The following is a 25,028-nucleotide window of genomic DNA, read 5'->3' on the forward strand; positions in this document are numbered from 1 at the left end:
CTACCAAAAAGCTCTAATAGATGAAACCATATTAGAATAGGAGAAGAGTACCTTTAGCCCACCATATTTTTCCAGATTTAAGGAAAGGGAGAAAGAGACGAGCCAAGCCTCCCTGGGAGGCAAAGCCTTTCAGTTAAATGTATCATGAAAAAGAAAACTTCTGTCACTGCCTTAAAAAGGTTTTTGACAGGTCTCCATTTGTAACCCACAAACAAATGCAGCCTTTCATGCTCCACAGACTCCGATATTGCTTCATCGCAGACATGCACCCAACTTGCCAGTGAAAAGCCAGAGGAGCAACCATATTAAAGAAGCTTTTTTCCCTACTTCTGGGAACACCAGAACTCTCTCATTTCAGGAGCCGCACGTAAGTTCTTGACAGCACACCTTGAAAAACTGGAAATCACTCCAAACCATTTCAATGGCATGGGATGGATCAGCTGAAGTCAAGGCTATCAAAAAGGGCTTTAGGATAAGAGATGGAAGGAAACAGAGCTTTGCACCATGGAAGCCTTCCTTTTTAGAAGTATACAAACCAAGCCAAGCCTAGAAATACACATTTTAGCTACACAGTGCAAATCAAGCATGCTTTTCCTTCATAATGTCGTGCTAATTTTGGTTCCTCACATTCCTCCTGCAGAGCTCCCAAGACCTCATGTCAGCTGTCACCCCATCCCTCCTGCCGGCAGTGGGACGGGTGGCCACATAGCCCAGGTTTGTCACCAGCCAGAGGAATCCTCTAGAAAGAGAACCTGCAGGAGAGAGATAAGCAGCATCTCCTCTGCTCATCGGAATGCAGGGAAAAGACCAAAACAAATATTAATGAGAGGCACTTAGCTGTGCCTGTTCGGCAATCAATAACGCGCGACAAGGAGCACAGTCAGGCTGCAGGCTGCATGTTGGAGCTCAGGGTCCAAATTGGAGGGGTCTTCTGTTAAACCCTCCTGGAGGTCATGCCAACCACCCTCTGTACCCATCACACTTTAGAGAGAAAAGGGACCAGAGTAGTGACAAACACTTCTCATGATTGTGTGTAATTATGATGATGCTCACCTAGAACAGCTATGTTCCCTTTTTCTTTCTTCTTTTGTTTTTAATTTTTGAGGTTTGGGGCAGGTTTTTTTTTTTTTTTTTTTTTTTTTTAAAACCTCCACGTTGCCCCTATGGGAATACACCCAGTCACCCAGTGCCCATCCACAAGCTGTGGGACAAGGCACATGCCTTAGGGACAAGGGGATGTGGCCTGGGGATGCTCTCCCCACCTGTGCTTTGTCAGCAGGATTCCCGGAGCGGCCTCTGAGGGCGCTTGGTGGCTCCCGCAGCGCAGGCTGAGGGAAGAGAATGGCTTTCAGCTCAATTACCCTTCACATTCTGATTCCATAACGCTCCAATGAGGCTTTTTAACCAAAACCCCCCAAAAAAGCACGCTTGCCGCAGCCTGACCTCAAGCTCGAACGTGCAGAAGGGATGCGACTTGCCTCCTGCCCCACACTGCCCATCTCTCCTGCTCCTCTCCTGTCCAGACACCCTCCTGCTGGAAGCAAGGATTAAGAGGAGGATGATGATAGACTGATGATGAATCACACTGTAGAAAAACTGTTCACCCAGCAGCTTGGGTCAGTTGCGTGTTCAGGGCGCTCAGAAATGAGGTCTGCAAGGCAGACACACCGAGGTGCCGTCAAGGGAAGGAAAACCTGCCCATACCCAGCCAGCAGCATTTCCAGAAGGGCTGGTAGCAAGAGTTATTTGCTGCTGCAGCTCTGAGGACCTCACCAGCCCTACCCACCTTACAGATGAGGTTAAGGACTAGCGTATGAGATGCACAATTAAATAGCCCCAGCAAAGAGAGGGACAAAGAGCATGTTGAGATCCAATCCCTATTGGATGCACCGCATTGAGATACCAAGCTGCTCTCTCCCACACCCTGCATGCACGTGCACACGTGTGTGCACAGACCACCCCACGAGCTGCTTCTGAAAGCAAGGAGCACAGGCTGACATTTGGAGAGCAAGGCAGAGTGGCAGAGACGCAGCAGGAGCTGGGAAGGGCTGGGAGGAGGCAAGGACACAGCAAAAGCCTATTTGCAAAGCTCATTTGCTGCACATTTGCCTGATTCTGCCGCTCGGAAGGGAGTGGGGCTGATGTCAATATTGCGGCATTGAGGATGGTGGCAGCGGATGCCCAGAGCAGAGCAACACCTACAGGAAGCACGTGCAGAGCAAAGGACTGCAGCTCCACCTCCAAGTGCAGCACCTCCTGCTCGCCCAGTTTTGCCAAGAACACCCAAAAGAGAGGTACAAATCAAAGCACTGAGAGCTAAGGGATGCTTCCCAAGATGCATCTGAATTTGGGGGAAAAACATGCTCTCCAAGTCACCTACATAACAAATCCCCAAAATTAAAAAGTTTTCAGACTTTTTCTTTTGGAGAAAAACTGCCTCAAACCCCATATATTCTGTTTTCATGCTGTCTTCATTATTCACCTACTGACAAAATAAATCAAAGACATTATAAGTTTCAACAGCAATTAACGGTGGAAATTAGGCGATGGCTGCCTAACACTGATTGAAACCATTTCCTCGATCAAATTCCTCCCATTTGTAATGGAACCGATGTGAGCAGTTCTGCTTATATATAAATATTTCAAAAAAAAAATACAAAGACTGATTTATTCTATTATTTTACCACAAAATACGACCGGCGGTAGAGAACTTATTATACATGACCATCCCCGACATTACAAAATAATAAAACATAAAATGCAATTCTGAAAAAGAAATTGGACTGAACTTATTGCGTGAGTGGTTTTTATTGTCCTTTTGAAGCACCATTTCTGCATGGCTTTCCTGTCAAGGCGGCAGCATTCCCCTAAATAGTCCCATCTTAATTAAAAACAGCATTTTTTCTTAAAAAAAAACAAACAAGCCAAAAAAAAAAAAAAAAAAAAAAAAAAAAAGCCAAAAAAACCAACCACCTTTGGCAAGAGCTTTGTACAACCCATCCTGAGTGGCACCCTGAGTTTGGGAATGGGTTTGGGACCCCTACAGCACAGTGGCGTTGCTCACACACGTTTGCTGCCTCTTTTCTCCTCCCACAGAGCCAGATGGGACCATTCGGAACAGCAGCAAAGTCAGAGCTTTGTAAAGCACTGTCCGGATCCACCACGATGCCATCCTTGGTCTCCTCACACCGTGCTTTCCATCTGGCTGCAGTCACTGCCCTACAGGATTGTGAGCTGTACCCAAGCCATCCTTCCCACCTCTGTCCGAGCTGCTCATTGCTTCTGCACACTGCTTTTCCTCCCTCTGCCCTAAGATGATTTCTCCAGCTCTGTGAGCCTCATTTTCCCAGCACGACCACTGCTCTGCAGAGGCACTGAATTGCTTGCTGCCCCACAGTGGCTTTTCTTCCAAGCTCCAAATGGGATTTTTTCCCCCTTTTTCTGCCTTCCAATTTCCCTTTGCCCACCCCAGCACTGCACTGGTCAGAGCAGCATGACTATTTCTAATTTCCAGGCTGCCCCCCCCTTGCTGCAGCATCCAGCCAGAGCCAGCCCAAGTTTTGCCTCGTGGAAATGACTGTTATCTCCAGGACACTTTACGCATTACTTCCACGCCATTTGGAGTTTTCCGCCCCAGTAGTTTCTGTTGCGTCTCTCATTTCACTCTTCTGGCATGTGTTTTAAAGGCCCAGGATCTCCTGTTCTGCTGGACCAGGGAATGGGCTGCCAGACAGCAACTTGCCCCCTCCCTGCAGGACTTCAGGACATCACCAGGACCCTGAGACACTCTCCATCTGGCATCACAGTGCACACATTGCTGATAACAACCAAAACTCACGTGTCAGCAAACTTTGGAAGGGATCCCTTTGGAAGGGATCATAAAGTAACAGAATCTTAAAATTGGAAAAGCTTTCTCAGGTCACCCAGCCCAATCCTATTTGTCCACCGCCCACATCCCTCAGTGCCACGTCTCTACGGCTCTGCAACACCTCCAGGGACGGTGACTCCACTGGGAGCAGCCTGTGCCAATACAGCACCACTCTTTCAGAGAAGAAATATTTCCTAATATCCAACCTGCAGAAGTGGGTATCTATCTATACTCGCAAACTCACCTCAGAGCCAATATGTCAAAGGGCATCCCATCATAGCATCATAGAATAGCTTGGGTTGGAAGAGACCCCAAGAATTATCAGATTCCAACCACAGCCATCCCCAGAAGCCCACCAAAGCAAGCTCTTGTATCTGGTACATTTCTGGGCTCCTGTGGTTCCTGCCTGCAAATTCCAGGAGACAGTCACAGCACAGCCACTCCATCACAAATGAGAAAGGTCATCCCATGGCACAGCCACCAAAATCATGACTCAGCAATTTTCTGCATATAAAGATATGTTTTAACATCCAATCTATAGAAATGGCCTCATCTCGGCAGATCACAAGGGCTGAAGTAGAGAAGGGAGGGAGAAGCCTGGGTTTCTTTGAGGGATATTACTTCCTACCTAGTGATTACAGAGCAGATGAAACCCTCTCAGAAGAGATTATCTCATCCAGCTAAGAGATGGCTTTTTAATGGATAGACAGTATACCCGCCTTTAAAGCTGCTGAAAAGAAGGAAGACCCTTCAAACATGGCTCTGCTTCCACTAGTTTGCTGGACAAAGTTGAAAAGTAATTAAAGGTTCTCAAAAGTAATAATACAAAAAATCTGCAAAGAGGAAAAACATCACAGCAAACACAAGGTGACCAGATCTCTGACGCCGAAGAGAAAGCATTGAGTTCATTCCACCTGTGTATTTCATCCACACAAGTATGGACACCCCAAAGGAGAGGCTAGGATGGAATTTCTTGTGCTAGCAATTGGATGAGCCACGTTTTGTGCTCCTACACAGCGCCACGTGGATGCTCGCCTACCCAGAACAGGGAACCAACTTGCTTCTGGCCAATGATGTTTAATGAGCAGAGCCTGAATAATTCACAAATTTGTTTCTCGTCTCTCCAACAAGTTACAAACAAACCCAACTGAAAACCACCATAAATAAATGAATTTGCATGAGAAGTGCCATAGAGGAGTTTGATATGCTGCAGATTCTGTGTGCAGGGTTGGCAACAGGAAGGGCAAGTTGGATTTGGGGGGGTAAATTATTCATTGTAAATTATTTGTGCCACTCTCAACTCCACACAGAAGCATACAGGCAGGAGGAAAAAAAAAAAAAAAAAAAAAAAAGAGAGCAGAGGGGAAAAAAGAAAAAGAAATGAGAAAGGAAAGCATCCAGCAATGATTATAGACTGCTTTAGCGTGTAGTGGGAACACTGTTCTTATCATCTCTGTTATCGTTGCCTCCAATTCGAAGCCTCTTTGTTTAAAGAAAGGGGAAAATAACCCAAAAGGTGCCTTGATGAATGCAAGGCAATTGCATGGGCTGCAGACGGAGCTCACGCTCATTGCAGCTGCTTCGTATGCGCAGCATCAGCCCTCAGTGCCATTGCTACAGAGTTATACGAGCCCCTGAAGGTTCCCAGGCAAGATGGCAGGGAACCTGATGTAATTACCAACATTATTACCATTAAAGAAAAATAATAATTTTAATTACAGCTAGGGCTTTGGGGTCTGTCTCCAGTCCTCCTCATCTCTGCTCACCAGCCAGCACAGCCTGCTTCCAGGCTGTGTAATGGGACAGGGCAGGATGGCCCCCTCCTTTCTCTCCCCTTTCTGCACAATTAAAAAAAAAAAAAAAAAAAAAAAAAAAAAGTGCTGTTTTCATCACACCGACATATTAAAGGTGCAAATGGTAACCAGTGATGGCTCATGAAAGCTCAGGAAAGCCACCCCAAGCAGCAGTGACTGCTGATGGCAAGTGTCCACACGCATCCCCATTTAAAACAAAAGGGGAAATAGAGCTGAGTGCAGATGTGACACCTGTAAGCTGGCCCTTTCCAAACTGATGCTGTGTGCAGCCTCTCCCACCTTGCCTTTTGCTGTTGTTGGCATGAACCCAAGAGGAGCACCTTCTTTTACAGACCTTTGGCAGAGGGAGGGGAGGACAGAGACCTTCTTCAGCAGAGGAAAAGCTCAGCGATGATGCATGGGCCTTGCACAGATCAATAGGTGGTGCTTAGAGATGAACTGCGTGCCTTTGGGAAACAGTCCTGCTGTAAATAATATCACTTGGCTAGTCATAGGTATTTCTTTGAGAGGTGAGTGTCCTCTGGTGAGAGCACTGAGCAGCCCCGAGCTTGGCCAGGGACAGCTTTTTGCTGGAAGATGTAGCCTAGTGGTACAGCTTTCTTCATAAATCCTTAAAGGTAACAGCAGAAAAGAGAGGGTTTTCAGAAGAAGGGAGAACCCCCTGTGGATAAGTTCCTGAGCAAGGAAGTGCACAATTAAGCAAACTTTCTGCCTGCGTGTGAAGTCTGCTGATGCTCTGGAGAGAAGGACATGGCTTGAATTTGGCTAACAGGCTCAGAACTACCCCACACAACAGCCTTGGAACCCAAGGGCATTGGTGTCTTGAGGAACCCAAGATGATGAACTAGAGACACCCCCGCTCCCGGAAAAAGCGGAGCTTACCACAAAGTCATAATTGGGCTACATGCTCCAAGAGCCTGGTGCTTAGGGTCTGGGATGTGGAAAAACAGTAGGAACCCAGGGCCAAGGATCTAGCCCCATCTCGATGCCAGGAATCACAGAACCAGTGCACAGGCTTGGATCTACTCCATGTAAAACTGCTGAACCACAGCAACACAGGGAGACCAGGTTTCCTCCAGACCCAGTGAAATGTGAAAACAGATCAGACAGAGCAGACTGGAGTTGTCAGGGACTGAGGCATCACCCCACCAGTCAGCCACAGGGTCAGCAGCACATCTTCCCTGACTCAAAAGCCAAGCTCAGAGACTCCCCCCCAAAAAAAAAAGTCACAGTACCCCAGGGTTGGAGGAAGATGAGGAGGACATCGGAAAAGTGAAGCAGGAGGGCTGCACACAGGAGGAGCACAAGCCCTGAAGGTCAGTGCAGCAAGCAGGAGAGTGGCTCACTGATGGACGCCAGCAGCACCATGGGGCACGGTGCACACGTCCTCGCAAACTGGAAAGCCATAAAAGTCTATTACAGCAAATCAAACAGCAGTCAGCATGACAGCCATTAGCCTGAAATGAATACACGAGAACTTAATGAGCTCTGTCGAGGCCAGCTTGGTGAATTAAGTTGCCAATTCTAGCAGGATTCCCCTTTCTTTACAGACTGGAGCGCGCCCGCGCTGCCTCGTTGCCTCCTAACTAGCGGCCGGCGGCATGCCCTTGCCCAGATGGGATGTACCATTATGCTGCAGACACCCCTGTGTCCCGCACCAGCCCATGTCCGGCTTTTTCGGGCAGGGATGGTGAGGACCTGCTGAGCATAGGAGATGCGCAGCAGCTGCTCTATGCCCTCAGAGCCATGGTAAAGCCAGATGCCCACTGCCCTCATCCCCATCTTGTGCTGGAGAACGGCAGCCCGCATCCAAATAATTCATGTTCACAAATCAAGCAGACTGCGGAAAATGCTGGTACGGGTGTTTAGAGGCAGTATTGTTTTTAAAGGTCAGTTTACTTCATGTTCCATTTATTTATGCACACTCTTCTTTTGACTTTCCCAGCGCCGCACAATAGTGGCGAGATTTAAATGGCCTTTCTGTTGCTGCTCCATTAGCTAGGACAACTGCAAATCGATACATCCATTTATCTCAAAATTAAAAAGAGAAAAACCCTCATTAGCTGCCAGTTCTACACAGGTCCAGTCTATGCGAAACCACTAGTGCTTCTGCTGGTGTGCACTCCATTCCCAAACTCCCATCACCATTCATTCATTATCCAGCGGTGGTCATTGACACATTTGGGTACTTGCAGCCTGGCTCTGGGCTGTTAGAGCTTGGGGACAGTGCCATCTTCTATCTGCTTCCTGCACCCACACCACACTTCAGCTGCTTGCAGCCAAAGCAAGAGAGCACCTCTACCTCGAGAGCTGAGTGGGAAACGTCCCTGCCCATTCCCTCGTGGGCTGCAGCCTTCAGAGACACCCCATCCATGCCCTGCCTGCACGCAGTCTGCCAAAGAAATGCCGTCTGCCCAGCAGAGGAACAGAAGTGCCTGTAGGACGCTGGCTGAGCAAAGGGTTTGTGGCTCATTACCTCTGGTTGGTGCCCTTGCTTAAAGATCACGGATGGAAACTGAGAACTGGCACACAGTGCCTTATAATTAGATTAGGCCAACTTCCATAGCAGCATGGCTCTAATGGCTGAGCGGGTATGTGGGGGGACAAACCAGGCTGTGCCCCAAGCGCTCACAGCCCTTATTTCCTCCCCAGTGCCTTTGCTCTCCCTGCTCCCTAGGCTTCACACAGAGGTTGAGGGCTGACACATGGAAGGCTTCATTCATGTGCTCAGGTCACCCAGCCCAACTCCAGCCCACCCATATCTGCCCATGTCCCTCAGTGTCACATCTCTACAGCTTTGCAATGCGACTGGGGATGGTGACTCCCCCACCTCCCTACACAGCCTGTGCCACTGCATCACTACTCTTTCGGAGAATAAATTTTTTCCTAATACCCAACCTGAAGCTTCCCAATACTGGTTCTTAAGGAGAGTAACAAAAGACATGCACCTATCGGCATCCAGAAGTCTAAGCAAAAATGTGAGAGCATGGAGCAGCTCGTGCATTCCCTGCCAAGTCATTTCTGCACCATCCATGCTGCAAGGAGGAGAAGAAATGGCTCTGGCTCTGTGCCACCGTGGAGAGAGGTTTTGGGTGACGCGGTGCGAGGCAGGCAGCACGACCAGGAGATGAGCTCCTGGCTCCCATGTCATAGGCTGCCTAACACAGAGCTCATCTTCACAGCAGGGTGAGAAGAACCCAGCCCAGCACAGTGAGATAAACCATGGTAATGTAATTGTTTGTACCTCTCCATCATTGGAGGCTGCTTGATTTCACACACACACATACTTGACCTCACTCATGCCTTGAGGTGTGCTCAGGGATGAACAGGGAACAACAGGAAAAGCTTCATCCACAGGAGAACATGGAATGCTCTATTTCAAACACAACACTCTGAGCTTGTTATCCTCCTCCTAACACCAGCAGGTTGAGGAGCATTTCTGCTAAACCTAGCTCTAGGTGCAGAAGGTCTCCTTAAGAAGGTGCCAGCACTGAGAGATCATGACAGAATACTATGGAAACCTATCCTTGGAGATATTCAACACCTGGGATGGATAAAGCCCCAAGCAACCTGATCTGACATTATATCATCTCTGTTTTAGTAGGAAGCTGGGCTAGGTGACTGCTGCTGGTCCCTTCCCACCTCCATCATTCCAGGCCCTCACGAGACAAGTCCTGCTTTCCCCAGACCCCATCATTTTACTTCTCTCCACCATCAAGAGCCTTCAGGATGGAATGCTCAGCAGCAACCATGTGGTGAGGCACCTACCTCAGGTATGCGGACACTGTAGGGCTGGTTGTGGAACTGTGGTGCATTGTCATTCACATCTCCCACTTGGATGTTGACCGTCCCCTTGATCACCTGTGGCCATGGGGATGAGGACAGTGAGTGGGCATCAGCCTTATGTATATACTTAGAAGCTAACTTGAGCTGGTGGCTGCTTTCCCCTGCATTGACTTGCCTTGGCGCTGCCCCCAGCCCACTCCCCAGGGCCAGGGTGACCCATCCCCTACACTCCCCTCTGCACACGCCGCAGACCATGAAATGAGAAGTCACACTTACCCCCTGGCTGTCGCTGACAGAAAATTCAACCGTGAATTCTGACTTGGTCTGAAAGGGAAGGAGAAGAAAAACATATAATTAAAGATACTGGAGTGTTTATCTGCAGATGGCAGGCTTGGGACTTTTAGCCAATATTATTACATGCAAAATGCTTTCAGGACCTTCAAAAGAAGAGAAGGGGCGCTTGAGTGCAATTACCTCTGCTGAGGACAAGTGCTGAGAAGCACGGCTGCTAGCAGGGCTCCAGCAGATTCACAACACTGAGAAATACCCTGCTTGGGTTGGGAAGATGCAGGGAACCTCAGCTCCAGCCCACAACTGAGCTCTCAGAGCACTGCTGCCACATTCCCAAGAATTCCTGCCCCAGGATACCACGTTGCTGGGAGCACTCGGATGAGCACAGGGAATTAATGGGTTGAAATCCCCTAAGTGCATTCAATAACCCCCATGCAGTCCTCCATGCCCCTTATTGCTTTAACTGATTTAACAGGCTGTCCTGAAACTGTGATGTATTACAGTCACAGGTGCTGGGGTGAGAGACAGGCTGGTGAGAGGGGAATGTTGGGTGTCAGGAGCAGGATATTGTTGGCAAAGGTAGGGCTGTTCTTCTCAACTTTTTCCCCCCCCCCTCCCCCCCCCCCCCATCAGTAATCACGCTGCTCACGTTTTACTGAAGAATGATGCTGAATGGGAAGACAAGCTTTGACCACCATATCTACCTGGTGGTTTGATTCCCAGCCCCAGACACGCAACCTGCAGTCCTCAGCTTCCCTCTATATCCCAGTCCCTGCCTGCAGCAGGAGCACTGAGTACAGCAACAAGCAATGCTCCTGCTCAGTGCTCAGCTGGAAAGCAGGGGGAGCATCTCCCTGTGTTGCAGACCTGGGTGATTTATTCCAAACAAGAGTGGTGTAGGGACAAGCAGCAGCTGTCAGTGCCCAGACCGGGAGCATTACTTGCAGCAAAACAGCAGCTCATCCTACAGAAGGATTTGGGAAGCAGCTGACACCACATTTGCCCAATCCACCACCTCCAGGCCTCTGAGTTGGTTAATACAACTCATCTCCTGTCTGGGGTGATGCCTGCAGGCAGACAGAGTGGTTGGAGCACAAGGGACAGGGAAGTTCCACTCCTGAGATATCCACCCTGCTGCCTCTGCTCAAGGAGGGACAGGCAGTGGGGAAGGCAAGAAAAATAGAAGACAAAAAACACCCAGTTAAGTATCTGATCTTAAGAACTGGGTAGACAGAATAACCAGAGAAATCTGTCACACTCATGCTTGCCCACACCCTTTCTGTAATCAACAAATACATAGAGCGGTGTGGTTAGATCAGTATCCAGAGACCACATAGCTGGAAAGATCATCACATTAGAAAGGGATAATTGGAAACAAATGGAAAATGCTCACCCATGTCATAGGCTCACAGGACAAACTCCAAGAGGAGCAACCTCCAAAAAGAGATCCTTCTGCAGTGGCAGTCAGCCCTTAAACAGGGTCTAGGAGGGGTGCAGCCTGGCTCCACCCCTTCTGGTCACACAGCTGAATTGCCTTCACCTGTGCTCCTGCAACTGACTCAGTGCTTGCCTCAGGTGATCAATCAGAGGTTCAGGCTGTGATTCAACAATTCCCATACACCCCTCATTGTAGTGTGTACATTTTTTGGCTCAGGGCTTTTCTTTTTTGGTAAAAAACTGTTTTCCTTCAAATCTTTGTGGGAGTGAAAAGACCTTAAAAATAATAATCATTTTGCCTCACATCTGGCTCCTCTTCTTTTGCTCTATTTTCCCTCTCCCTGCATCATTTATCTTGATGTAACTCCCTCTGCCTTTCCTTCCTCTCTCCCCTGAACTGTTACTTTCCCCTATATGTACAAAAACTTGCTCCCCCTTCCCTACCACTTCTCTCAGACGGCTTTCTATGCCTGGATTTCCAGATAGCATGCAGCCGGATGGGGAGAACCCCAGGCAGAGCTGTTACCTCTCTGTCCAGGGGCTGCCGGAGCCAGACGACTCCAGTGACACTTTCCACAGCGAAGAACCTGCTGGCCTCCTCACCAACCACACCAAACACCAGCGGGTCATTGTCCAGGTCCCGGGCCAGCAGCTGGGTCACTGAGGAGCCTGTGAGACAGAGAAAAGAAATTATCAGTGGAACGCTCTCGGGGGGGGTTTACATTGGGCAGTAGGGAGGATTTGTTCATGGAGAGGCACTGGGATGGGCTGCCCAGGGCAGCAGTGGAGTCCCCATCTCTGGAGCAGTCCAACAGATATGTGGATGTGGCACTAAGGGACGTGGTTTGCTGATGGGACTTGGTAGGTCAAGTTGGCGGTTGGACTTGGTGATCTTGAAGGGCTTTTTCAACTGAGAACATCATACAGCTCTACAAAATGCTGAAAATACTCAGCTCGCCAGCCATCCTGGGCACCACAAAAGTGGAAGAATCTTCGACTCATCTAAGGCGAGGGCCCACAAATCAGGCTGCCACAAGTGCTGGGTGTTTCTTGTGGCAGCAGTGACACGGACTCCGTTGCTGGTGCAGAATGGAGAGCTTTATTGTCCGTGCTTACAACCTTTTATTCTCACAAAACAACCCCTTGGTCACATGTACCAACCGGGTGCCTCATGCGTGCTGGCGCAAGTAGCTACCAAACTTGTTTACTCATTTGCAAGGTAATGACTTTATTTGTCCCACAACTCCCCCTTGTTTGTTAATTTGAACAACAAGCATTTGGTATTAATATAAAGAGTATATGCCAACAAACATGCAAAAACCAAAAACCACATTAATCTGTGTGATCTTTCAGACGCATGGTCCCAAACCTTGATATCACCCATCAAGCTAAACCCATGAGTTTTCAATATGCAGTTTTTGCCCCACAAATCAAAAATTTTTGAGGTTGTTGTCACACTGCTGCAGTATTCACAGTCCAGTTGCCACCATAGGCTTCAGTTGTGAGGATACCCAGAAGGTTGTCATGTGTCCAAAGCAGCAGCAGATGCTGATGGTAGAGTCAAGCAGGGCTTTATGACTCTGACTGGAACCCATCATGGTCCAGCATCTGTGGAAACGCAAGCATAACCTCTTCCCCTCTTTTTTTTTTTTTTTTTTTTCTTTTTTTTCTTTCAAGGATAGGGAAATCTATTATTAAATCACCGAAATTACCTATTCAGAACCAGAATTATGAAAGCCAGGCAGGTGCAGGTAAGATATACAGTTGTAAATACACACATTACATTCTTAAACGCCAAGCATACGTCGGCAGCTCCTGCTCCCATAGGCTGACGATGAGCCCCGGGTGCTTGCGGTGGTGGCTCTGCGCTCCAGCGCCTTTTGTTGTGCAGATTCTCCCAAAAAGCCCATCCACATCACGTGCTGAGTACTTGTCAATTGTGCCAAGGTCTTGCAATCACGAAGACAAAGCGCGTAACTTTTCATAACAGAGCTCAATAGATTACTGGTATGGGGAGAGCCGAGCCCGAATCCGAAAACCGAAATCACTGGACAGGCGAGAGCCGAATGCAATCTCTGAACGATGTTAAAATCCCCCTCCAGCTCAGCTTCTTTGCGGATCGCTCGCCAAACTTCACGCCGATCGGAGGGTTTCAAGTCTGGTTCCTTTCTCAAGCTCATCAGCCTGGGGTCTAAAGGATCGCTGTCCTCATCATCGCGGTCCTTTACAGCGGCTCCCACCACAGCAGGAGCCGTGGGTTCTATTGGGACGATGGATTCCGCACGTTCTTGTAGCGATTCAAATACCGGTCTCCAAGGCCCCAGAAGGTCTTTAACCACAGGGTCAGAGCGCGTAGCTGCGCCTCATTCCGGCTTTGTCCCACGTTTCTACGGCATAGATCATAGCCTCGTCTATTCCTTCTACATTACGAGAGACAAAAGCCGCCTTAAATCGAAGCTTTCCACTTCAGCGTGGTGCTTCTGCAAAACCGTTTCCAGTATTTTGCAGACTGCCTCCAGCCCCTTTGTTACACTCGTTCCCATTGGTCCCCGTTGCTCACCTCCGTCCTGCAGAAGTGTTTCTGACTGTGCAGCTTGGTCCTGCTTCTCCTCAGCAGATTTCGGGTCCAACTTCCTTTCAGCACCATAATTCTTTGCCACAGGTCAGCTTGATGGCTGATTATCCCCCTAGGCTGACCCTGATACAGTGTCCCTTTTCAGGCGCCATTTGTGGCAGGAGAGACAGAGACTGTTGTTGGTGCAGAACGGAGACCTTTATTGTCCGCGCTTACACAACCTTTTATACCCGCAACAGCGCTTTGGTCACGCGTACCAACCGGGCGCCTCGTGCGTGCTTACATCTGGCGCAAGTAGCTACCAAACTTGTTTACTCATTTGCAAGGTAATGACTTTCTTTGTCCCACAGTTTCTCTTTGAAGTTGGAAATGCAATGCTTGGAAAAATGACTAGGACAGCAATAACAGCAGGATTGTGTCTGCCGCGTACAAAGGCAGCAGCTTTGGACCTCCGGAGCCATGTTTTGCAGAGCTGTATTTCATACATTTTTGCCCCCGGTCTCCTCCCCTCTGGGGCATTTTTATACTTTCTTCAATACACTTTCACAGAGGCGCCGAAATGCGGCAATGGACACCTAAATATCCACAACCCCCCCTTTGGCAGCACGAGGGCACCCCACAACCCTAAAACACGGGGATGAGAATGAAGGTGACCTGTCTTGGAGCAGGAGAGATGCTTGGCACCAGGCAATTACAGAGCGCTTGGTCCAGCATCAATCACAGCAAAAATAATGGCAAAGCTGATACGAGATTCCATTAATAAAGAATTAATAGAATTGATAGGAACGTAATTAATGCCAGTCAACATAATTTTATGGAAAATAGGCCTTGTCAAACAAACCTGATTTTATTCTTTGATGAGATTACATTTTTTGGCAGATAAAGGTAACTGTGGAGAAGTAATAGACTTTTGTAAGACATTTGACTTAGCGCCGTGTGACTTTCTGATTAAAAATTTAGCACTGTATGATAACCAGCAAGTGTGCTCAGCTGAGGACAACCAGCAGGTGCCAGGGCTACTGGCCACGGGTAGGGGACATCCCAGCGCGACGCTGAATTGCTGTCAGCACAAATTCAGGTGACACGAAGATTGACAGCATGGCAAACAGCAGGGGAGAGAGAGCAGTCAGGTGAAACGCTTGGTAATTTGGATCTGTTTGGATAGGAAAAGGAATAATAATAAAAAATAAAAAGGGAGGTTTTCACAACCCCACTCGAAACGTCCTCGAAGGAAAGCTGGTGGGGCACAGTGGCAGAGAAGGGAGACTTAAAGTCAATTGTCCTAGTAGGATACATTCATGATAAAAGAGAGAGAGATGACTCAGGCTGTCTCGAGCACATCCGCAATGAGGACAAACGTAACACTTAAAGATGACTATTCCAGCATAGGAGAGCGCAGCAAGCCCAGTGCCCAAAAAAGACAAATCTCTATTAGAAGAAAGTACTTCTCATAGAAGCACTTCTAGTTGAGAGGAACTACGGCTAACTGCTGGAAAATGAAAAAATATATCTATAGATCTCTCTATATATGTATCTATCCTTTTCACCAACACAGGTTCAGTGCAGTGATGGGTCTTGATCAAAGACACAATGGGTGAAGTCCCAACCCACTGTGATCAGGCAATCCATCAGCAACTTGCCCATCTATTTGATGACTGCAAGCATAAGGAGATGAAAGGTGACCTACACCTTCTCAAACCTCACAGTCCTTATACGAAACAAGCTACTGGCTTATGTTTATCTCAGAGGACATCTGAAGCCATTCTTAGCAAAGGTTTCTTTGCCCCAGGAGATGGGTAAGCCTGTGACCATGCCTGTGACAGTGACAGCCAATAACAAGGACAAGGCAAACCCAGCGTCATTACTCTCCATTTTATAAAATTTTATAGGAGAAACTGATTTTCCCCCTTTGTACCTTGTACAGAAATGTAGACCAACAGGGTATTAGCAACCTGGGGGAGATGCCTATGTGCTCCTCCTCTGCTTCAGACCCCAAAAGGTCTCAGCTCCATTTCACAGTGCTAGGGACAAGATCTTAAAAATCCTGCTGAACAGCAAAACCGTGTCCCACCCTGTTCTAATCATAGCTGCATTCATGGCTCGTGTGCTGCAAACCCACTTGTACAAAAAAATCAGGCAGCAAACGAATATTTAACTCTTCTCTGTCACCCTGCATTCCAGTTACCTCCCGCTGGCAGGGAATTCAGTTCCTAACTGGGGGAAGCTGGGGGCCAGCATGAAGTGGCTGTGGGCTGAGAGCATCCCACCACCTGCACCCCTGGCTGCTGCCAGCTTGCCATGTGCAGCCAGATCCCTGCCAAGCACACCGCGCGTTGTGGGAAACAAGAACCATGCTTGCATACAGACAAAAATAACAAATTAAAGAGGAGATAACAAGAAGTGGGCCCCCAAAACAAGATAAGAGACTTCACAATCTCCATTACATTCATTACTCTGATTTTCGCATATTTTTGCAATTTCTCCTTGGGAGAAAGCTAAGTTTAGGCATATGGTGCAAGGCAGGTGTGCAGGCTGCTCCTGTAGTGAGGCAGCATGAAGACTGGGAAAGCACTGCAAGAGCAACATGAGAAAGGTGCAGGAAATAACTGCAAAAAGAAGTGGGCTCCCCTTAGACAGGGAGTAATACATTCATCAGAACCCCCTTTTGTGGTATTTGCAAATGAAAAGTAGTGTCTGGGCTGTGCTGAGGGAGCAGCTGATGCCACAGACCTGAGAACCAACCTGACAAGGGCCTAGGCTGAGGAAACAGGGACAAATTATCCTTTTGCAGTTCAAAGTTATGGGCTCCATTTGTTTCCCCTCAGGAATCAGACAGGGCAGTTAAGTGTCTTGATTCCAGCAGATAATCACAATTTATCTTGTCTCCTTTTGCTTCCTTTCTCTCAATCACAGCTACTTCTCTCCCTTTCTCACACGTACACAGATTTCCTTCTTTTTCCAAGTCTTGAACTCTGATTGACCTCGGGAGCTTGTTGTCACTGTTGTTTTATTCCCATAGGAGTTTGTTTTGTGAGGTTTGGCTGCTTTACAGGGGCATACTTTTCATAGAATCATAGAACCATGGAACCACTTAGGTTGGCAAAGCCTTCTCAGGTCACCCAGCCCAATACTGCCCATCCCCACGTCCCTCAGTGCCACATCTCCACGGCTCTGCAACACCTCCAGGGACAGTGACTCTCCCCCACTTCCCTGGGTGCCACTGCATCAGCTCTCTTTCAGAGAAGAAATGTGCCCCAGTGCCCAGCCTGACCTTCCCCTGGCACAACCTGAGGCCATCACCTCTCATCCAACTTTTGCCCCCTACAGGAAGGGATTCCTGTCTCAACATCTTGCTTTCAGCTACCAACCCCTATGTATTTCTTCTTCACTGGCTTTGCTTTCAAGAAGAGGATGAGGAAGAAGAGTTTTTGGAAGCTCTGAGACCCAGGGCCAGGCAGGGGAATGGAGAATGAAGGAGAACTACGGGGGAGTGCAGTTGCCAGAGCAAGATGCCGACAGCCTGTATGGGGCACAACGGAGAGCACTGAGATGCAACAGGTTTCTAATTAGTTTCTTAATAAGATGCTCTCTTAAAAGGTCTGATCCATACCCAAGTGGAGTTAATGGGAATCTCTTCGCTGATTGAGCTGGCTTTGGGGCACAAGACTTCAGGCATCAGCAGCACTTTAATATTAAAAACATTTTAATCCCTGTTTGAAAGCCAGTGCTGTTTCTGCTTGGCTGTTGCAACATGCTCACCCCTCTTGATCTTGGGGGGGGGGGGATCCTACCACTGCCACATCCTCCCAGCAGCACCTCTGCTCCCTTCATTCCTCGGAAGGGATGGGAACAATTAACCCCAGTGCAGGTGCCCCAATCAGCCCCATCCTTCACACATTCCATGGAGGCATTTGATGGATCTGATCTTGAAATCCAAGCCCTATTCTTCACATTTGTCACCTCCTCCCTTTTCTTTGCCTGCAATTCATTTTCTCTCTCATCTTTCAGAAAATAAATAAATGAGAAAAAGAAAGCTTTTTTTCCATGGTGTTCTCCCAAATACTTTTCCTCTTGCAAAGAAAGAGGAAATGCCAATATTTCTGTGCTGCTGAGCAACCATACAGCATGCCACCTTCGCACCATGATGGAAGGGAGCCAACAGGGGAGAGGACACCTTCTATGGGCACCAGGGGCTCTAAGTCCTCACTTTTGCCTTCCTTTATCCCAGCCTCTCAGAGTGGTTTCCCTGTCTGATTTAGGTTAGGTGTTAGGATGAAATTCTTCACTCAGAGGGCAGTGAGGTGCTAGCATTGCTGCACAGAGCAGTGGGTGCTGCATCCCTGGAGGTGCCCAGTGCCGTGGATGGGATAATGGGCAGCTTGAGCTGGGGGGGATCAAGCAACCCATGGCGGGGTTTGGAGCTCAGTAAGGTCCCTTCCAACCCAATCGCCATGTGAATCAGTGGTTAATGAAGATGTGGGCACCCAGTGCCTGCCTACCACGTGCTCCAGACCCTTCTGCAGGGAAGACTTTACTTCTTGCAGCTGGGTAAGCAATATCAGCAGCACTCATGCCATGCAGATACGTTCGGGTTACACCCTGACCATCATTCAGGTATGCTCAGGGATGCCTCACCTCATACTATGGGTACAAGGACAGCCCTCTCAGCATTTTCACACCTTTCTTCTGCCTGGCTGCCAGCTCATTTCCTAAACAAAAACTCAACACTCCTTCTCAGGAAGGGCTCCAGCATTTGAGCCCAAACTTTCCAGAGGGACTCTGCAAGGAAAGTTTCCACTCCTGCAGTTCGACTTGAGCTCACCATTACAGGCTCCTCTTTCTGGGCAGCATTGGGCAGCATCGGGTTACCCAGCAGCAGAGCTGCCTCCACTTCCATTGCTGCCCACGTGCACCATGCACATCACCTCTTACCTATGGGAGGGAAAGGATCTCAGCATGGAGGGGACAAAAGGAAGAGAGGGAAAGCAAATCTGTGCAGTCACAGTCTCCTCCAAGCGGTTTTATCACTCTGGGAGTTGAAAAGCACAGAGGAGAGCCTTCCCTAGCTGCTCAAAGCCAGAGCAGGAGGCAGAGTTTGTAATTTCTCTGCCGCATTTAGTATTTTTAAGTGGAGTAGTTGGTATCGAGATGGCATCCATAAGCAAAGCTGACAGGCAGCAGTGAGCCTTGGGAAGAGCCCTCACTACTCGGAGGTGGCTGAAGGGATGGCTAACGCTGTTTGAAAGGAAGAGTGAGAAGAGTGAGTGATAACTGAAGGCTTTCTTAGTTTTCTTCACTATTTACTGAACACTTTGGTTAGGTTTGCAAGGAAAATGGGAGGAAAAACAAAACAACACCACCCCCTGGGAGATAGTGAACATTCTTGACATTTATCATGAAAGTAAAGAGAATCCCTGAGGCTGTCCCAGCAGATGCTGAGCGCGAACGTGGGCAGAGAGGCAACATCCATCCCTGCAGCAAAAAACTACAGCTACAGCCAGAGGGCTAAGAGAGCAACATCCTCTCATCAGCCTTCACATGGCTCTTACAGCAGCGTGGACAGCAAGCTAGCCAAAAGCTTGTGTCTTCCTGCCAATGAAGGCTACAGTCTTTGCTTGCTTGCTGACACCTCAGCTCCTCAGAAGAAGCTGCATATAGGCCCAGATCATCTCCCCTGCTCTCCTGGCTCTCCTTCCTCCTTCAGATCCCTTGATGCCCTGCAAACCTCCAGCAGGGAGAGCACCAGCAGTGTGCAAACCCAGCGAGGTGTTTCCAGCAGCGTGAGCATGAAAGAGGGAAATATATACAAATGCATCAATAAAACAGGAGAGTGAAGCAACAAAAGAAGCACTTGTAAAAAGAGGAGTCCAGGTCTGCTGAGGTATTCCCACTATAAAAGTGGTTCCCACATTAAAAAACCCTCTTAAAAATAATTTCCTCTCCATGCTGCCTGAGAGCCTCATAATTACTAACAATGATCATAGAGCCATTCATTTCATCCCAAAATTAATATATCACGTTCAGAATGATATCACATTAATTTATCACAAGATTTATGAAACTTGCACTTTTTCTAATGAGATTTATGCAAATTCTGCTCCATCTATTGTTCGCACCGTAAAAAAAAAAAAAAAGTTCTGTTCAGGAAGCTGCTCTGTCCAAAACCTCCACTGATACGTGTCCTTCCTCTTCAGCCCTGCAACAGAGAAGGGACGTTCCCAGCCTGTACTGGGCCAACGCAGCAAAGGAAAATGTAACTCTGAGGTTAGCAAAAACTTCCCAGCAATGAAATCCACTGAGATGTGATGTGAAATCCACTGAGAAGTGATGGAAAAGAACCCCAGCATCGGCAGCCACACAGCAGAGCCGGGAGGAGGGAATGCCAACCCAACAACAGCACCCATGGGAAAGCCCCAGTGCTTCTGGAGTACAGACCGATGGGAAGCTGTGGGAAAACCCTCCTGGGAATGGCAATCCCCTGTCTATAAAGGCAAATACATCCCCATGCCATGCTGCCACCCTGGGCACAGCTCCATTCAGCCCCATGCCCCTCTCTGAAACACCTATATGAGTTTGCAGTCGCTCCTCCAGGAGAATCTAGCTAATGCGGGCTTGATTAATGTTTCTGACACAAAGTTTAAACTCCAAATCCATAGGATATCCCTTTCTAATTAATTTTTGAAATAAGAAGCCACCCAGAAAGTCTAAGGAATGTTTCCATTGTTCCTTCCTGCCTTCTCCCAGCCTCCCCACCTCCCTCCAAAAGAAAGGAGTTTAGTTTCCAACTAATTAAACCATCACAGAGCACAGGATACTCTGTCACAGGTGCCAACATTTGGGGGGGGAATGCCACCCAGTTCTCCAGTACAGATATCACAACGCAAGGGGATCAAGCAGAGAAACAAGTTCGTAGGTGATTGCAAGAGCTTCACTCTGGCTTCCCACTAATGCCAATCGATCCAACACACCAGAGCAGCTTTAGGGTGCTGTGCTCAGACCCTGCAGACAGCTTGGCACCCTACAGCCACCCTCTCCCCACTTTGAGATGGGCAGAGAAAAGGAAAAAAAGGTGAAACTCTCAGGTTGAGATGAATACCCACCTTATGAATACACACAAGCTTTGGGATGAATGAGTTTGGTGTCCTGCAGGGTGGATGCCCTCAGCAGGATCTGCCCCACATGCTGGTCCAGTTCCCACTGTTGCCAGCCCCTCTAACAAGCAGTGTGAGCTGCCCTCCCTCAGCCTGCGGAGACTGATGTCAGCACAGCATCACTGCTTCCAGAAACATGAGACATCTGTGGAATGCATCACATGGAGCAACCAACAAGCACTGGGACCAAAGTGCTGCACTGCAGAGCTGGGGTCAGCCGGGAGCAGAGAGCGGTTTTCTGAACAAAGCCAGGCAAGCTGTGCTCTGCCTGCTGGCTGGTGAGAAGAGAGATAACAAGGGGCTCCTGACCCTAGAAGAGATGAAACCACGGCACCATGCAAAGAGCTTCACAGGTCAGGAGCAGCAGGCGACTTGTTGCAACCTCCTTTGCTAACTCAAGGATGCTGAGCCAGCAGTGCAACACTTGCACTGGCACTAGGAAAGCTGAGACTTGCTCAGGAGAGGAGCGAGCTAACACACAGCATCAAACGGACATTGCTTCTCCTCAGCCACATTGAGCTTTCTGGAAGCATGCTTGGGCACAGGGAAGAAAAGCAGAAGTCATTTAACGAGGTGCTTTGCTACTTGGTGTAAATAAATGATTTATGAGTAAGATGACACACCGAGTGCTTTGCATCTTACCCAAGCAAGGTAAAGCAGCTCTTTATTCATTAGAAAAGAGAGGCTACTCTCCAAATAATATGAGGTCAGAGATAGCCTGTTCAGTTGCAGTGCCCAGGTGAGGTTCCAGGACTGTTTTGGCGCTGAGCAGAGCTCCACCACACCACTCCCTCAGTGGCACGTGGGTACCTCATTGCCACGCTCCAGGCACCAAATGCCACCTTTGAGACGGTGCTGCTGAGAGCCACGTGTCCCCAGCCTTCCTGCCAAGCTGATCACTATGGATGGGGACAAGAAATGCCCGTCAGCACATTTTACTTGCACAGGGGAAGTGGGAGCAGGATTCATTCGCATCTTATTTGAAATCTCATCTATGCCTTACAACAGATGAAGCTTCCCTGGAGTGCTCAGCCTCACGGGGAATATTCAACCCTCTCTGCTACAGCTTGCCTCGGCCCAGCTGCTCTGCTCTCCCTGAGCAGTTCAAGGAATAAATGCATGCAGCCATCCTGATGCAAAACATTGCTGGATATTTTGCTCCAGCACAAAGTGACCTGGCCCATGCACTGCTCAGCTCCTGCAAGAAGAACCTGTAGAAAACTGGGAGTTCCACTGAGTGTCTGAAGACAGGAGATGGTACCAGTGGTCAGATTTTTGCCTGCAGACCTCGGATCCATAAGCAAATTGGCCTTGGACTGTCACCATAACTCTCAGAGATTTCAAAATATGTGCTGAGTGATGGATTCTGCCTCATTATAATGAAGATGCAGCAAAATCCCTGCTGATTTATCACTCAAGTTGAGTTAGCACCTCTCAATCTTTCAGTAAAAGCAAGTCTCACTAGTTGGGTCAGAAACATGATGCCCAGAAAGGTCAGTTTGAGCAGGTTGCATTCCCTGGGAAGTAAACAGACCCCTTAAGAGAACCAAGAGAAACCAATGGGCACTTGGAAGACTGGTTACATACATTATAGGATGGCTTGGGTTGGAAGGGATCTCAAAGCCCACCCAGCTCCAACCCCTGCAGTGAGCTGGCTGCCTCTCAGCAGCTCACAGTGCCCAGGGCCCCATCCATGGCACTGGGCACCACCAGAGATGGGGCTCAGCTTCAGATAGCTCTAGGCAGCCTGAAGAGGTGGAAAATAGAACAAAGACGACATACAGTGTGTTAGTTCTTCCACCATCATTCCTGCCCTTGCAGCTGCCCTCTGACCCAGTGCAGCTCCCTGGGGACGTGCCCCATCCAGGACACCTCCCTGCCTCTTGCTCTCTCTCAAATGCCAAAGGGAAGCTGGGGAGAAGCCAGGCAGGTGGTGCCTGGGTAAGCGTGGCACAAGCTTATCTGCCTCCCTGCCACCACACTGCGGCAAATTGTTTGTTGATAAATGAGGCTATTTAGGAGCAAGTGATGCCAGCGTTGCAGTTATTAATGAGGCCGACGTGGAGACATTTCAGAGCGGCCCCACGTTCCATTGTCCTCTCGCTTGTGAGTAATGGGGCACTTCAGCCACGGGGCTTCAGAACCCGCTTGGGCTGCTGAGCAACAAGAAAAATAAAACTGAAGGAAATGAATGGAGCATGCTGGACTGATGACTCTCATGCACTGAGAAAGCCAAACTTCTTGGGTGGAAGTTGGGCAGAGCTCCAGAGTTGATGTTAAGCTGAGAGTGCCCCCCCTTTCCAACTACCAAAACTCTTCCATTCACACTGCAATCTTTTAGTGGCCATAACACAACCTGCAGCATCCTGCTCTCCCAATCTACCACCCTGCATAGCAAACATACCCCAAGAAAAAGCCAAAAGCAAGACCCCAACAGTCCCAACAGAAAGCAGCACCGGTCCAGCTGTTCTTGCAGCACATGCTACGCTGCAGAGCACAATGAGGGTGACATTTGTTGAAGCCTGGGAGGCTTGCACGGGGCCAGCTCCTCACTTTGCACATCACAGATGTGTAAACGTGGCCAGGAGAGCAATGAGCAAGAAATAAAGAGGCCAGTTATTGCCATAGGAAACCTTGGAGTCGAGCTCTGCGGTCGCTGGTGGGAGTGCAAGGCAGAGCACACAAGCACACAGCTGTAAATTTGTTTCCAACTTAATATACCCACGAGTGTTTTTCCTTTCCTATGAAAGCATTCCCTTCTGCAAACAAACATCTGGAGATCTCTGCTACAGCTGGACAATTATCCCCAGTGACTAAAGCGTTCAATTAATTTAGTCTTTCTCGTTTGCGAACCGTCTGCAAAGGGAGCGAGGTTTGCAGGAATTTATTTGTTATTTGAATACGTTCAGTGCACTGCTTATTAAAAACATATTTCAGACAAAGGATCTCTTGCTAAGTGCTCCTATGACTGCTGCTCCAAGGGCTGGCAGCCGGCTGCTCGCAGCACGCAGCCGGTCACCGCGCTCACGCGGGAGCATCTCTGCATCGTGATGGAATGCTATGCCTCTCCAGAAAGAGCTTTCCAAGGGCCCGTGGAAACACCTGCAAAAAAATATTTCCTCTTGCAAGCACAGAGCACGCGCCCACCTCGAGTGTCTTCAAAACCACAAAACAACTAGCGCAGAAGTTGTCACAAATGGGATGAGAATACCCAAATTAATTGACTTAACGCAAAGCCACAGGTGGAAACATCTCTTAGTAGCTTGCACGACATTTTGCAAGCATCCCCGTTGCTCCTTATTGAGGCTCCTGTGTGTTTTGTTTCAGAACTCTAGGGAATGCTTACCACATCACAGCAGCAGGAGAAAATGGGTGAGAAAAGGGGTAGGGAAGGGCTATTTCCAAGATGAATGCAGCCCCTGGGGTATGCAGCAACCCTAGGCTTGCCTTCCTGCTGCCCTCACCTCAAGCAGACAGCTCATGCTCAAAAAACCCCACACCCTTAGTCAGATGTAGAATCCAAAATTTTAATGTCCAAACTCAAAACAAAGCCCTATGCTAAATCCCAGCTGCTGGGTTGTTTGAAGGCAAGAAGAAAGCAATCACGGAGGTTTCAGAGGCTGTTCTAAAAGTAGAATGCTATGAAGAGAAGAGTGATCCCATAAGTCGTAGTTTTAGGCTGTTTCTTTCAGTTGCTCCAAGGAAGGGCTTTCAAAGCTTCTCTTCCCCCTCGAGCACTAAATGGGGGAGAAATGAGTACTGACCACTGAATTGAGCATCTACTTGCCAGCAGCTACTTGTACACATCAGAGAGAACAAGGACAGCCCCAGCCACCTCTGCCTGACAGTTGCACCACAGATGTCAAGCAGTCCTCCAGCCCCACCAGCCCTGGGAGGACCAGGGATCCTGCAGCACAAAGCACACAGCAAGGAGACTCAGATAAAAACCTCAAAGACAAACCACAATGAGCAGCAAGCATTTCCCTACCACCTATTTTTCTCCTTCTCCCTCTTTGGATTGTGCTTTGTTCCAACCATTGTCCCCAGTGGGATGCAAAGGACACACTGGCCCAGGCAGCTCTTAACTTTCCTCAAATCTGGGCTGA

The 25,028-nt window shown here is 48.6% G+C and overlaps 1 protein-coding gene across 1 annotated transcript in view; it reads right to left on the minus strand.

The window, feature by feature from the left end:
• The window catches only part of CDH23 (cadherin related 23), a 128,953-nt gene that overhangs the window by 83,763 nt on the left and 20,162 nt on the right, over positions 1–25,028 (minus strand). The window contains exons 4-6 of the mRNA XM_042862897.1: positions 11,723–11,865; positions 9,745–9,792; positions 9,451–9,543 (exon numbers count right to left, since the gene is read on the minus strand). Coding sequence (XP_042718831.1) covers positions 9,451–9,543; positions 9,745–9,792; positions 11,723–11,865 — 284 coding nt within the window. The remainder of the gene's footprint in view (positions 1–9,450; positions 9,544–9,744; positions 9,793–11,722; positions 11,866–25,028) is intronic.

The sequence above is a fragment of the Lagopus leucura genome, unplaced genomic scaffold (genome assembly GCF_019238085.1).
Source record: "Lagopus leucura isolate 7727_CA_CO unplaced genomic scaffold, USGS_WTPT01 Super-Scaffold_739, whole genome shotgun sequence".
Lineage (NCBI taxonomy): Eukaryota > Metazoa > Chordata > Aves > Galliformes > Phasianidae > Lagopus > Lagopus leucura.